This window comes from Sciurus vulgaris (assembly GCF_902686455.1).
Source record: "Sciurus vulgaris genome assembly, chromosome: 11".
In the NCBI taxonomy this organism is placed as follows: domain Eukaryota; kingdom Metazoa; phylum Chordata; class Mammalia; order Rodentia; family Sciuridae; genus Sciurus; species Sciurus vulgaris.
The window spans coordinates 66,211,570-66,226,974 of NC_136472.1; the positions used below are offsets into that span (position 1 = coordinate 66,211,570).

A 15,405-nucleotide genomic window follows, 5' to 3' on the forward strand; every position below is an offset into this window, starting at 1 on the left:
GCTCTATCTGAGGTGCAGGTGGCAAAGATTTTCTCCCATTACGTAGCCTCTCTCTTCATGTTCTTTTTTGTTTTGTTTTTGAGTTGGGGGTGGGTTCTAAGGGATTGAACCCAGGAGTGCTTAACCACTGAGCCACATCCCTTTCCTTTATTTTATTTAGAGACAGGATTTCGCTAAGTTGCTGAGGCTGGCTTTGAATTCCCAGTCCTCCTCCCTCAGTCTTATCAGCTACTGGAATTATATGCACCACTGTGCCCAGCTCTCTCTTCATGTTCTTGTTTATATCCTTTGCTGTGAAGAAGCTTTTTAGTTTGATACCATCCCATTTATTGATTCTTGATTTTACTTGTACCTTAGGAGTCCTGTTGAGGAAGTCGGATCCTAAGCTGACATGATAAAGAGTTGCTCCTAATTTTCCTTCTAGTAGGCATAGGGTCTCTGGCCTAATGCCTAGGTCCTTGATCTACTTTCTTTTTCTTTTTTTTTCCTTGAAATAAAAAATTTCTCTGAAGTTTATTTTTTTCTCTCCAGGAAATTAAGAATGAGCACATAGAAAGTGTGCACACACACACACATGCACACATGCACACACACACTTCTTTTCATCCTTTGAGCAATGCACAGCTGCTTCTGTGAAGATTGTGCTGGAGTTCAGGTACTAAACCCCTGGCATTTTCCTGAGAGCCCTCATGGCTGGGTTCCCCAGTGAAAAGTGTGTCTTAGCCTTGCTGTTGAATTTGAGCTTGGCATTCAGCTTGCTTCCCTGTGTACCTCACTGGCTCCCTAGCGACTATCTTAAAGAGCAGCTGCTTCTTCAGGAAGCTCCTGGGTTGATCTAAAGGTGAGTGTTCACAGCACTCACCTGCTTCATGTGGCTCTTCAGACTTGAAGGAGGAAGGAAGAAAGGAGGAAAGAAAAGAGGATAGAAAGATGTGCTGCACTCCCACTGCCTATTGTGGCTTCTCATTTCTCTTTGCCTTGCCCTCTGTGGGAGCAGGGGTCCCACAGCCTCCCAGCCAGGTGGGGATGAAGGCTGCAGGTGTGGCTGGTGGAGCTGCAGGTGTGCCCTGTGCCTGCCCCCCAGCTTGGACCATGTGGTGTGACCCAAGAAGGACTGTGCTCTTCCACAGGGAGCGCTGGCCTCAGCTCCCAGGACTACCTGGTACCTTGTTAGGATGCTGAGTTTCACATTCATAATGCTCCTTCTTCAGTGCAAGAGCATTTGTTTCCTTTAAAAACGTATTCTCTTTCTTCAATTCTTGTTTCAATTCTTCATTTCAGTTTTCACTTTCCTCTTCCTGCCACAGGTCCTGGGCAGTGCCACCTTTGCTCTGGCTCCGCAGCCTCTAGCACTTCAGAGCACCCAGGGCACTCTCCACTGTGCTCAGCTTGGTCCGCAGCTCTGCCACCTGCAGAACTTTTTTCTCTGTTTCTCTAAGCACCTTATCTTTTGTTCAAGAGGATCTGTCACATTCTTTCTTCTTGATGATTGAGCACACGTCCATCAGCACCTCTCCTTGCTCCTTTGAAGATCTCCAGTGTCTTCCTAAAATGTTCACTTCTTTTGTCTTTCATAGTTGAAATAGAAAAACTCCTCACTTCCAACTTTGCCACTTCAGGTAACTCTCCAAAATTTATCTCTTCTACCTCCAGTTCTTTAACAGCAGCCAGAATTTTCTGCTGATCTTTATTGGTAATCCCAAACTTTACAAATTCATCTTTTTTCTTGGTCAAAAGGTGTCTTAAAGTTATATCCCTTTCCTTTAGTAAGTCTGTCATATGTTCCAGTCCAAGACCATGTAAAAATATTTCCAGATCTCCAAATGCTGTGTATGAACAAAATATGTGATCTTTTCCTATATCAGAATCTGCTGTCAATTGTTTACAAATAGCCTCTTCTTGAGAGAGCTTGTTTGGAGGTTCTAGAAGAGGAGTGCAGCTACTCCCTTGACCGAAGAACGGTCCTCCTCTATTGGGGAAGGTCGTCCTCTTCGACCGAACACGCAGCTTCGGGAGGGACGCACATGGAGCGGTGAGGGAGGAAGGGGACACCCGCCTAGCCAGCCAGATCAGCCAAATCAACCCTGGCGATCAATGGGGTGACAGATGTCGCAGCCAGATCGCCCTCACATCCCAAATAGCCTCTTCTTTAGTTAGCTCTTGAAGCTTTCCTTCCAATGGATTTAAAGTCAAAGAAAGAAAGTTGAAGCTCTCAAGATGTTTTTCTTTTTGCAATCTCACTTGGTGTCTTTCCATCTTTGGTTTGTAGCATTTTATTAGCTCCAAGTTCAAGCAACTTCAAAACTACATTTTTATGACCTTGATGTGCTGCCCATGTTAAAGCAGCATAACCATTCTCGTCCTGGGCATTCACTTCTGCTCCATGTGCAACCAGGCAAGCAACCACCTGGGGGTGGCCATCCCGTGCAGCATACATAATGGGAGTCATCAGTCTCCAAAAGTTACATTTGGATCAGCGTTTCTTGAAAGCAGCAGCTCTACACACTTCAAGATCTGTTCTTCAGAGCCACAAGCAGAACATGCAGTCATCAAAACAGTCTGCTTATCCTTATCAAAGCTTGCATTAGCACATCTGTCCAAAAGGAGCCGAACAATCTCTACATTGGCAACGCTAGCAGCATACATCAGAGGGGTCCATCCATATAGAAAGTTGGAATGCACACTAATGCCAGAATCCAGGAGCTCCTCCACTAAGGAAGTATCTCCAGTGGTCAATGTCTTCTTAAACGGTTCATTGTTTTCTTCTGTAGGCAACGGACTTTTTAATTTCTGGGAGGCCGGGTCAAGGTACCCGATCTGCCAGCCGTCATCCTTGCTGTCGCTACTCTCCTCTCCGCCAGCCACCGCCACCCCCCGGAGTGGGCCCACTGCAGTGTCCGCTACCACGTGCACCCAGCCGCTTTCCCCTCGCCTGCACCTTGATCTACTTTCAGTTGATTTTCGTGCAAGAGATAAGGATTCAATTTCATTCTACTACACGTGGATTTTCAGTTTTCCCAGCACCATTTGTTGAAGAGGCTATCTTTTCACCAATGTATATTCATGGTGCCTTTGTCTACTATGAGACACCTGTATTTATGTGGGTTTGTCTCTGCATATTTTGTTCTGTTCCATTGGTCTTCGTGACTGTTTCTGTGCCAATATCTTGCTGTTTTTGTTACTATAGCTCTGTAGTATAATTTAAGGTCTGGTATTGTGATGCCTCCTGCTTCACTTTTATTGCTAAGGATTGCTTTAGCTATTCTGGGCCTCTTTATTTTTTCCAAATGAATTTCATGACAGCTTTTTCTATATACATCATCGAAATTTTAATAGGAATTGCGTCAAATCTGTATAGCACTTTTGGTAGTATGGCCATTTTGACAATATTAATTGTGTCCATCTAAGGACATTGGAGAGCTTTCCATCTTCTAAGGTCTTCTTCAATTTCTTTCTTTAGTGTTCTGCAGTTTTCATAGTAGAGGTTTTTCACCTCTTTTATTAGATTGATTCCCAAATTTTTTTTTATGCTATTGTAAATAGGATAGTTTTCCTGATTTCTCTTTCAACTGATTCATCATTGGTGTATAGGAACTCAGTTAAATTATGGGTGTTAATTTTATATCCTGCTACTTTGCTGAATTCATTTATTAGTTCTAGAAGTTTTCTGGTGGAGTTTTTTGGATGTTCTAAATATAGAATCATGTCTTTGGCAAATAGTGACAGCTTGAGCTCTTCTTTTCCTATTCGTATCCCTTTAATTTCTTTCTCTTGTCTAATTATTCTGGCTAGGGTTTTAAGGGCGATGTTGAATAGAAGTGCTGAAAGAGGGTATTCCTGTCTTTTTCCAGCTTTTAGAGGGAATGCTTTCACTTTTCTCCATTTAGAATGATGTTGGCCTTGGGTTTAGCATACATAGCTTTTACAATGTGGGGGTATGTTCCTACTGTCCCTAGATTTTCTAGTGTTTTAAGCATGAATGGATGCTGAAATTTGTCAAACACTTTTTCTCTATCTATTGAGATAATCATGAGAGTCTTCTTTTTAATATGTTTTTGTATGCAATTTGTCAGTATTTTATTAAGAATTTTTGTAGCTATGTTCATCAGGGATATTGATCTGAAGTTTTCTTTCCTTGATGTGTCTTTGCCTGGTTCTGGTATCAAGGTTATGCTAGCTTCATAGAATGAATTTGAAAGGTTTCCTTTCTTTTCTATTTCATGGAATAATTTGAGGAGTATTGGTGTAAGTTCTTTGAAAGTCTGGTAGAATTCCGTAGAGAATCCATCTGATCCTGGGCTTTTCTTTTTTGGTACGCTTTTTGTGGAGTCTTCAATATCAGTTCTTGAAATTGATCTGCTTAAATTTTCTATGTCCTCCTGATTCAATTTGGATAGGTCATATGTCTCTAGAGATTTGTCAAAGTCTTCATGATTTTCTATTGTATTGGAATATAGATTTTCAAAGCAGTTTCTGATTACCATCTATAGTTCAGTAGTGTCTGTTATATTTCCTTTCTCATCACAAATTTTAGTAATTTGAGTTTTTTCTCTCTTATAGCTTGGCTAAGCATTTATCAATTTTATTTTTTTCAAAGAACCAACTTTTGTTTCGTTGATTTTTTGAATTGTGTTTTCGTGGTTGTTTCAATTTCATCAATTGTGACTCTGATTTTAATTATTTCATATCTTCTGTTTTTGGTGTTGATTTGTTCTTTTTCTAGGGCTTTGAGATGTAACATTAATTATTTGTTGACTTTCTATTCTTTTAATGAATGAGCTCAATGCAATGAACTTTCCTCTTAGAACTGCCTTCATAGTATCCTGGAGATTTGATATGTTGTGTTGCTATCTCATTTACCTTAAATATTTTTTATTTCTTCTTTTCTTTTTTTTAATTTTTTATTTTTTAATCTCAAAAGTTAACATGATTCAAGAGAGTAGTTTTGCTAAATAAACTGAAGCATACTTGTCATTACATTAAAAGGTAAGAAAACAGTTTGGAGAGACAGCAAGCATACAGAGCCCAGAATCTCTGTGTGGTGCCACAGGTCAACTCACCAGTCAGACTCATGTAAAGTGATGTGAATCTTTAAAATTCTGCTGTAGTCTTGGCCTTGCCCTCTCCCTGTCCCAACCACCCCTGCCCCCAATAAGAAAACTAAAAGAGAAAAAAAACAAAAGAATCTGCCTCCCTCCAGCAGTCAGAGATAGTTCTCAGAGTTGCCTTTGCAAGGAGAGAAGTGCTCACTTTGATTTGAGGCTACCATGTGCTTTTTAAAAACAATATAGGGAGAGGAAAATCAGAATATTGACCAAGGAGCAGCAACCTCCTGCTGTTAACCAGCCTCTTCTGGGGCTTGATTTCTGTGTGTCCCTCTGAGTCCTAGGAGTCATCTTGTCCTTCAGCGTCCATCCCTCCCTGGCTGCCATGGGTAGATCCTCACAAGGGGTTGACTAGCGCCTTTTTGGATGAATTGATTATGCTGGGATTGGATTCAGTGATGCGGGACGTGCTTTGTGAGGTGGTCACTCCTCATAAAGCACTTCTCACACAGTGGACAGTGGAACTGCTTTTCCCCATGTGGGTCCAGTAGTGGCAGTCAGCTCATCTGAACAGGAGAACTTCTTTAAGGCAGTCTGACCACATGCAGGGAAAGGGCCACTCACCTGTATGCACTCTGTAATGGGCTTTGAGATGGTAGAACTTTCCAGAGACTTTCCCACAGCCACTGTAGGGGCACTTGTGCCTCTTTTTAGAGGTGTGTTTCCCTTTCTCAGCCACTCCAGGGAGGAGGAGGGAGGCCAGGTGCGCTGCAGGTCCTCCAGGCTGTGGGAAGGAGTCAACCCAGATTCCATGGTCACTTTGCTGTGGATTCCGTATCTTCATCAGGACTCTCCAGACCGTTGCTGCACACCAGTGGGGTGTGGATGGGTCCATATTTTTTTATTTCATCGCTGATTTCTTCTACTATTCTTTGGTCATTCAATAGTGTATTTTTTAGTCTCTAGGAGTTAGAGTAGCTTCTATTTTTTATCATTGATTTTTAATTTCATTCCTTTATGATCTGATTGAATGCAAGGTATATTCTCTATTTTTTTTTTTTTTTTTAATTTGCTAAGAGTTACTTTCTGGCCTAAGATGTGAACTATCTTAGAGAAGGAAGTGCTGAGAAGAAAGTGTATTCAGTCATTGATGGTGAAATGTTCTATCTATGTCTGTTAAGTCTAAATTATTAATTGTACTTTTTAGTTCTATAGATTAATTTTTGTTTGGAGGATCTATCCAGTGGTGAGAGATGTGTGTTAAAGTCACCAATATCAGTATGTTGTGATCTTGAAATTAGTATGTTGTGATTCTTGAAATCGAGAAGGGTTTGTTTGATGTACGTAGATGCTCCATTGTTTGGGGCATAAATATTTATGTTATGTTATGTCTTGTTGATGTATAATTCCCTTAAGCACTTTTGTCCATTCCGATTAATGTTGACTTGAAGTGTCAACATTAGAAACCCCTTCTTATTTATGAGATCCATGTGAATGATATTTGTCTTTTCCTATCCTTTTACTTTTGGTCTGTCTTTTGGCCTGTCTTTGTCTTTTGTGTCTTTGCCTATGAAGTAAGTCTCTTGGAGACAGTATAATTTGGTTCTTGTTTTTTAATCCAGCCTACCAGTCTGTCTTTCGATTGATGAATTTAGGCCATTTACATTCAATGTTATTATTAAGAAATGATTTTTATGCCCTGTCATTTTGATTCATTTCTTGTTTTTAATTTAGTTTCTCCTTTGATTGACTATTCTTTTAGTGTAATTCTTTCCTTTGCTGGTTTTCAGTTTTATTTTTCATTTTTCTTCTTCATGAAATGTTTTGTAATATAGGCTTTCTATTTGTGAATTCTTTTAACTTTTATTTATTATGGAAGGTTTTTATTTCATTGTCAGTTCTGAAGCTTAATTTTGTAGGGTATCATATTCTTGGTTGGCATTGATTTTTTTTTTTTTTTTTTTTTTCAGAGCTTGCTGTATATTATTCCATGTGCTCTTAGCTTTAGGGGTCTTGTAAAATCAGCTGATTAGCTGGATTGGTTTCCCTCTCAGTTTGACTTGTCATTTTTCTCTGGCAAACTTTTAATTTTATTCTTATTTTGTATATTAGACATTTTCATAATAATGTGCCTTGGTGTGAGTCTGTTGTAATTTTGTATATTTGAGGTCCTGTAAGCCTCCTGTGTTTGATTTTCCATTTCATTCTTTAGGTCAGGGAAATTTCCAGATATTATTTCATTGAAAAGATTGTGCATTCCTTTGGTTTGTATTTCTGAACCTTCATCTATTCAAATAAATCTTAAGTTTGGCCTTCTTTTTAAAAATTTTTTTATTTGTTCCCTTTAGTTATACATGACAGTTCAGCACTTCCTTCTCTAAGATAGATCACATCTTAGGCCAGAAAGTAACTCTTAGCAAAAAAAAAAAAAAAAAATGTTGTCCCATATTTCTTGGAAGTTCTGTTCATGGTTTCTTAACATTTTGTCTTCCTTGCCTGAAACTCTGTCTTCCAAGTGGTCTAGTCTGTTGGTGATGCTTTCCATTGAATTTTTAATTTAGTTTTTTGATTCCTTCATTTTCAGGATTTCTGTTCTGTTTGAGTTTTTTTTTTTTTCCAGAGTCTCTGCCTCTTTATTGACATGATCTTTCACTTCCTCTTTTTTCTCCCTTATATCATCCTTTACCTTGCAGATCAGTTTAACTATGAACTTTCTAAACTCCTTTTCTGACATTTCTTCCACAAATATTTAGGTTTGTTTGGCATGATTTGTTCCCTTGCTTTTTCATGTTGTTTTTGTGTCTACCTATCTAACAGTTGTTTTTTTAGGGAGTAGAGTTTCTACCCAGTGGATTTAAAGTGTCCCTGAAGGTTTCCAGTACCTCACAGTTTGGGGGGAGACAGATAATAACAATGACCAATGCAATCAATTTACAGTATTAAACCAAGTATATCCTGCTATAGCATCTAGAATGTTAATTTTCACAATAATCAGAAATGATATGATTGGTTATTGCCAACAGTAAAAACAAATCAGTTTACAAAAGAGTTTACAATTTCAAGTGGTAAACCAGGATAGAACAGAAGTGATGTAGATGTGATGATTATGAGGGAGGAGGAGAAAAAAATAGAAGTAAAAAATGAAAGAAAGAGTGAAGGAATGCTGGGTGCAATGGTGCATGCCTATAATTCCAGCAGCTTGGAGACTGAGACAGGAGGATCACAAGTTTAAGCCAGCCTCAGCAGTGGTGAGGCACTAAGCAACTCAGTGAGATGCTGTCTCTAAATAAAATGCAAACAATAGGGCTGGGGATGTGGCTCAACGGTTGAGTGCCCCTGAGTTCAACACCCAGTACCCACTCCCCGCTCAAAAAAAGGGAGAGATAAATAGAGATTGGCTGTTAGCAGAGGAAAAGAGAGATAGAGAATTGAGGGAAACAGATAAGTAAGAGAAAAAAAATTCTATAAAATAAATTTTTAATTTATAATTAAAAATAAAAATAGACAAAGGAATACACTAATCAAACCTATATGTACTAATCAAATACCTTAGTCTTCAAAGTACTGATCCACGAAAAATAACTGCCTTCAAAAAATGGTAGAAATGAAAAAAAAAGAAAGGTGTGTATGTATACATTTCCAGTTAAAGATAGAGTTCATTAAAAGTAAAGAAGAGATGGGGAATAGCAAAGGTTTGTAGATTCAAGGGCAAATGCAGAGCAGTGTAGGATGTGTTTATGAAGGAGCAGAAGAAAAAAAGAGAAGTAAGAGAATTAAAGGAAGAATAAGAACAATAGAATTGGGCTGTTAGGAAGAAAAAAGGGAGAAATAGAAAAAAGGGAAACAGATTTGTGAAACAGACAATCAATCAATTCAAAATATACTAATCAAAACCCCTAATCTTCAACAGCAAGGAACAATAACTATCTCATGTACATGTATGATTGCATTACTGATGTGATCCTGCAACATGTACAATCAGAAAAATGAGAAATTATACTCCATTTTTGTATGATTTATCAAAATGCATAAGTGCATTCTACTGTCATGTATAACTAATTAGATCAAATGATAAAATTAAAAAAGAAATGCTATAAATGAAAAAGTGGAAACAAATATGTATGTGTACAAATGTCCATCACCTATTAATCAGTATACATTTAAAAATAGAACAAAAACAAAATACCAAAATAATCAATGGGAGTATGCACACCTGTCTGTGCCAAACTGTCTTTCCATTGCTCAACTTCCCTTCTCAGTGGGATGGTGTGGAGAGCTGTGGAAGATGCTTTCAGCTTCACTTACAGGGTGATGAGTATCCGGAAGTGAAGCTCCCTGGGGCATGGATTAGGTCTGGAATTGCCCCATGTGTTTTCTAACACGGGGAGTTATTGTGTGTTAATGAGTCTACACACTTCTAGTACTGTACCCCACTTTTCTTCCCAGGGCACCACTTATGGGAAGGGGCAGTCAGTCCTTCATTTGTTCTGTTGTTCGAATACTATCCTTTCTGACCTTTCCAGGACTGCCTCCAAGTACTGAGCTCAGTCATTCCTCTTTCAACTTCTCCAGCCGCTGCCTGCCACTGGTCCTTTGCACTGCCAGGTTCAGGGGGCCAGGGAGGGTGGGCTTTCTCTGGCTTCTCTAACCGGTATTACCCTCAGGCAGAATGTCTCTGTGCCAGATGTTTTCTGTGCCAGAGATTCTCGAGATTTGCTAGGCTCAGTTTAGATCTCACAGTTGGCCTCTACCAGATTCATATGAACTTTTGGATCTCGGTTCTGGATCTGAGTTGGTGCTGCTGCCACACGGAGGTACCAAAATGTCTCCAGCTTGGGTTCCCCATGTGCAGCAGGCAGACCCGGGTGACTTTCATGCTCCAGTTTAATGAGCCAGGTGGCCTCTGGATATGCCCAGGGAGGGCCACTCCTCCAATTCTGGATTCTCTGCACCAAGACTTCCTCAGCACTTTTCGGCCTTTTCAGACCTTATATACTGATTTCCCCCACTCCCACCAGGAACTCAGCTCCAGTTCTGTTCCTTGTTCTTGTCTAATGTACCCCACATTTTCCAGTCAAGGCTCTCTTTCCAATACTGAGTATCAGTGAAATGCCTTTTTCACTCATCTCACAGAAAGTAGTTTTCTAGCTGTTGAGTCCTGAGTCACAGAACTGTGGGAAAAGCCACTTCCTGCTAATCTACCACCCTGTCTCAAAAGTTTTAAATTGTAATGTAGCCTAGTTTATCAATTATTCCTTTATGGTAAATGCTGTTTTGTGCCTACTGAAGGAGCAATTCCTACCCTAAAATGATAAGGATACTCTACTAAATTATCTTCTGGGAGTGTTACTATTTTGTCTTTCATATTTAATTCTTTAATTCTTGTACTACTGATTTTATATATGGTTAGAGGTGGGGACCAAGTTTCATTTCATTTCTATCTAGATGTCCAATTAATTCAAACCTTTTCATTGAAAAAGCAATTTCCACTGCTAAGTATTGTACCTTTCCATATTTTCCTGGTACATATGGATCTGTTTCTGGGCATTCTCATCCATTCTTTGGTCTATATGTCTACCTTTGTATCAGTACCTAATGTGTCAATTACAATAACTTTCCAATCTTAATATATGGTACAGCAACTCCCACACTTTTCTTCCCCAGGAGGACTTTTGCTGTCCTTTTGCATTTCCATGGTAGTCAAGTTCCCTTGATGGAACACTGATGGAATTTTCTAAGGCTATCTCGGTTTGAGGAAAATCAGTACATCTATAATAATCTCACAGTTCTGTAGTCTATATGTTCCAATTCTTTAATTGCTGTCAGTAAGGTTTTACATTTATGTATAAAGCTCCTGCACATCTTTTGTTAGATTTATTTCTAGGCATTTATTGTTTTATTTTAATGAATTGCAAGTGAGATTTTTTGAATTTTCATTTCCTGCTTACTCATATATAGAAATGAAGTAGATTTTTTTTTTCCTGTGTGGTGACCATGAAGCAGCACCCTTGGTAACCTAGTAATTTATCTGTAGCTTTAAATTTTTTCTACATACTCACATCATCTTTATGTAGTCACAGTTTTATTTCATTTTATTTCTTCCTTTCACATTCTATTTCACTGATTTTTTTCTTTTTTGCGGGAGGGGGGCGGGTACTGGGGATTGAACCCAGGAGTGCTTTACCATTGAGCTATATCCCCAGCCCTTTTTATTTATTTTTTTATTTTGATACAGTCTTGCTAAGTTGCTGAAGCTGGCCTTGAACTTGCAATCCTCCTGTCTCAGACTCCCCAGCTTCTGGGATTACAAGTGTATGCCACCATACCAGGCTCATTTATTTATTTTTCTTGCTTTACTGGCCAGGAGGTTAGTTTCTATGTTCAGTAGAAGTGTTGGAGCCCAGCCTGGTGGTGTAAGCCTGTGATTCCAGTGCCTCAGGAGGCTGATGCAAGAGGATCACAAGTTCATTGCCAGCCTGGGCAATTCAGTGAGACCCTGTCTCAAAATTAAAAAGCTAGGGGTTGTAGGTTAGATGTATAGTGCCACTGGCCTCAGTCCGCAGTCCTCAAAAAAAAACTCTGAAAAAAAAATGTTGGTGGAACTCTGTCTCATTCTCAAAATCAAAGGAAAGCTTTCAGCATTTCATTACTGGGCATGAATCTTGCAGCAAAGTTCTTGGAAACACTCCTAGATTAATGGCTTACCTCTCCAGTTACTATTATTTTTTATCATGAATTGTATTTTGAATTTTGTTAAATGCTTCTGAATTGAGATAATCATATAATTTCTTTTTTTATCAGTTAATGTAGCAAGCAGATTAATTTTCTTATATCAAATCAACATCAAATTCTTGGAATAATGTCAATTTGGTTGGTTTTGTTATATATTGTTAAAATAAGCTTATGAGTGCATGTAAATGTTTTGTCATAAATCATTTTCTTTTTAATACAGTGCTTTTAAGATTGATTCATGTTGCTACATGTATGTGTAAGTATATAACTTATTTTTCCTTCTTTTCCAAATGTTCTAATGACTTCCCATCTCATTCAATACCAAAGTTCTTACTGTAACCTGCAAGACCCTGCATTATTTAGATTCCAATTACTTCTCTGACTTTATCTCTTTAACATTCACCTCCTTGGGACAATGTTAATTGACCCAACGTGTATATGGAGTACTAGGAGAAAAAGGGACAGGAAAATATTTGAAGACATGGTGACTAAAATCACAACATTATTGAATGACATGAACTTAAGATTCAAGAATCTGTGAATCCTGAACAAATAAAGATAAAGAAAAACCACACCTGGGGATATTATAATCAAATTGCTAAGAGCCGAAGTTAAAACAGAAAAACATATACAGGAAACAAGGATGTGATTAAAAACAGACTTCTCATCAAAAGCAGGAGTACAGATGACATTGGAATGACATAGTCAAAGTGCTTTGTTAAAAAAGAAGTTAAACAAGAATTCTATATTCAGGCAGTTCAGTAGCCTGGACTTGGGCTATTAATGAAGGCAAAATAAAAACATTTAAAGGTGGTAAGGGTGAGGGTACAAAAAGCAGTTGAAGAATTTATTACTAACAGACAGAATAACAGAATGTGTTACTAACATTACAAAAATTTAGTTATTTGGGCTAAGAAAAATATAATGGCAGATGTCAACTCAGATCTACAGGAAAAAATGACAAACACCAGAAACTAAATATGTGGATAAACACAAAAGTATCTCTATATTTTATTTCTTCAAAAGACATGAATGTTTTAAAAAATGCATACCATATATGGTTTTGTAATGTATATTGATACATATGGCAATAGCTCAAAGGGTGGGGAAAGAGTGGGGAAGGGGTTAGTGGAGCTATAATTGTTACAGTTTTACCTGAAGTAAACTATATGACCCCTAACTGAACTGGACTAAATTAAATCTTTATAGTGTAATCCGTAACATAGCCAACTCATTTTAGGGAAAATCTACTTTTGCTATCTGATATCTTGTCACACTGGTCTGTCTTAAACAGGAACATTGCCAAGTCATTTTAGCCAGAAACCCCTTATCCCTGATTCTTCCTCTTAATAATTTTGCACCCACTGACCCCTACCCTGCTCCTTGGTTATAAATCCCCACTTGTTCTTCATGAAGTCAGAGTTGAATCTGATCTCTGTTTCCCACTGCAAGACCCCCGTGCAGTGAAGGCTGTACCTCTTGCCATGGCCTCCTTTGAAAGACTTCTGTCTTACTTTTTTTCCCTCCAGTACTGGGGATTGAACCCAGGACCTCACACATGCTAGACAAGTGCTCCACCACTGACCTACATTCCCAGTCCTTTCTTAAATTTTGAGACAGGGTCTTGCTAAGTGGTCAAGACTGGCCTTAAACTTGCGATCCTTCTCTTTAGCCTCCTGAGTAGCTGGGGTTATATGGATATGCCTCTGTGCCTGGTTACCTTACCATCTTTAACAATTATTTGGAAATTTGTTTTCTCATTAAACGCACCTAGGAAAACAAGAAAGGAAAAAAGGAAGGGAAAAAAAATGGGACAAATAGAAAATAAATAGCAAAATGACAGACCTAAATTCAACCAAAACATTCAATTTAAACTAAAGAAACATTCTAATTAAAAGCAGTGATTATGGGGTTGGGAATATAGCGCAGTTGGTAGAGTGCTTGCCTCTCATTCACAAGGCCCTGGGTTCAATCCCCAGGGCCACACACACACACACACACACACACACACAAGCAGTGATTATGAAACTGATTTTTAAAAAGCAAGGTACAACTATGCTCTTATATAAGAGACTTTAAAACGAAGACAGAGATAACTTCTGGACTAGATGAATTTTTCCCTATTCCTCCTGCTAAGTATATACAAAGATACTGTACTTTATATATAAAACAGGCGTGATAAAAAAAAGAAAGGAACTTCCAAAGCTGGTTGTGGTGATACATGCCTGTAACCCAAGTTACTCGGGAGGCTAAGGAAGGAGAATAGCAAACTTGAAGGCAGCCTGGGCAACTTAGCAAAACCCTGTCTCAAAGTACAAAAAAGAGTCTGGGGTTGCACTTTTGGTTGGTGTCCTGTGCATATGCCATGGGAGCAAAGGTCTGACGTCCCATTCCAGTGCAGGAGTTGAATGGATTGCAGCTGGGACCACTGCAATTGGCTATCTAGCTTATAAAAGAGTCTATGTTAAAGATCTTCACAATAAAGCAATGGCAAACCTTCACAGCCTGAAAGACAACCCCAAGATAGTACATGCTTTTGACATGGAAGAGCTGGGAGATAAAGCTGTATACTGTCGTTGCTAGAGGTCCAGTCTCTGATGGGTCTCGCACAAAACAATGAAGAGTCCGGAGACAACATGGGACCTCTGATTGTCAAGAAAAAAGAAACTTAAATGGACAGTTTTGATGCTGCAAATCAACTAGTCATAATGTTACCTGATTATTTAGCTAGAATGACTATCTCTTTTGTCCATTTCACCTCCCTTGAGTTCTAAATGTGGTATATTGCAGACTTCAGCTTTCACATTGATGGCATTTGCCTTATTGCTGAAACACCATGGTGCATATTTGTTTAAACAAAAAAAAAAAAAAAAAAAAAAAAAAAGGAAAAAGGAAAAACCAACTGCATGACCTGTGAGTTATTTTCATCTTGTAAGGCTCTATTTTTTTAATTTAAAATAATGATTTTAGAATACAGTTTTATCTTGAGTGAGGTTAATGTATTAGATTATTCCAAAATCATGTGTTTGTAAGTTTCATGGAAAATTTATCACCTTTTCATTTTGCTTAGTTAGCCTAGGGAGTAAATAGGGTCTGATTAAGCTACATTAACTTTTAGTGCTCTACAAGGAACCTGTAATGACTTTGATTTTCTTTTTGACAGTGGTAATGATCCTAAGAAAATATAACTTCTGTGTTTTCAATCTAAATGAACTATGTGTTATTCTACTAAATTATAAGTTAGCAAAGTCAATAATAAAGAGGGAGCAATTTCAAAAAAAGCAGGGGGTCAGGGGCTGTAGCTCAGTGATTGAGTACTTGCCTAACATACGTGGGTCCTGGGTTTAACCTCAGTACCCAAAACAAAACAAAATTTAAAATAAACAAAACAGAAAACACCCTTTGAAAAGGGGAGAGACTAAGACAGATCACCTAGCAATCTCAGGACACAAAGAATGACATAGTGGTATATTCTCTGGGTTATCTTTTTCCCCCTCATGTAAATAAAGCTTGGAACTAAAATGAACAACCCAGAAATGCCAAGAGGTAAATCCAAGCAAAACCTCCAAACGAAGCCTGTGCCCTCTAGAGAAAGACCAGGAAAGGGACAGCCTAGCAAAACCAAAAT

General features: G+C 38.5%; 1 protein-coding gene and 1 long non-coding RNA gene across 4 annotated transcripts in view; one reads left to right on the forward strand and one right to left on the reverse strand.

The window, feature by feature from the left end:
• Positions 1 to 15,405, forward strand: part of RRP8 (ribosomal RNA processing 8) — a 45,705-nt gene that overhangs the window by 10,495 nt on the left and 19,805 nt on the right. The window contains exon 7 of one of the 3 annotated variants that reach the window (XM_079105731.1): positions 5,781 to 6,420. The exons of 1 other annotated variant lie outside the window; for it this stretch is intronic. In XM_079105731.1, coding sequence (XP_078961857.1) covers positions 5,781 to 6,011 — 231 coding nt within the window. In that variant the 3' untranslated portion in view covers positions 6,012 to 6,420. Of the gene's footprint in view, positions 1 to 27; positions 133 to 5,780; positions 6,421 to 15,405 lie in introns of those variants that run through there. One more of the 3 variants, XM_079105733.1, reaches the window with a different exon arrangement.
• On the reverse strand, positions 22 to 5,783 carry LOC306641001. The gene is made up of 2 exons (XR_013757983.1): positions 2,939 to 5,783; positions 22 to 457 (listed from the first exon to the last, which is right to left on the reverse strand). It is a non-coding gene; the product is annotated as an uncharacterized lncRNA (long non-coding RNA).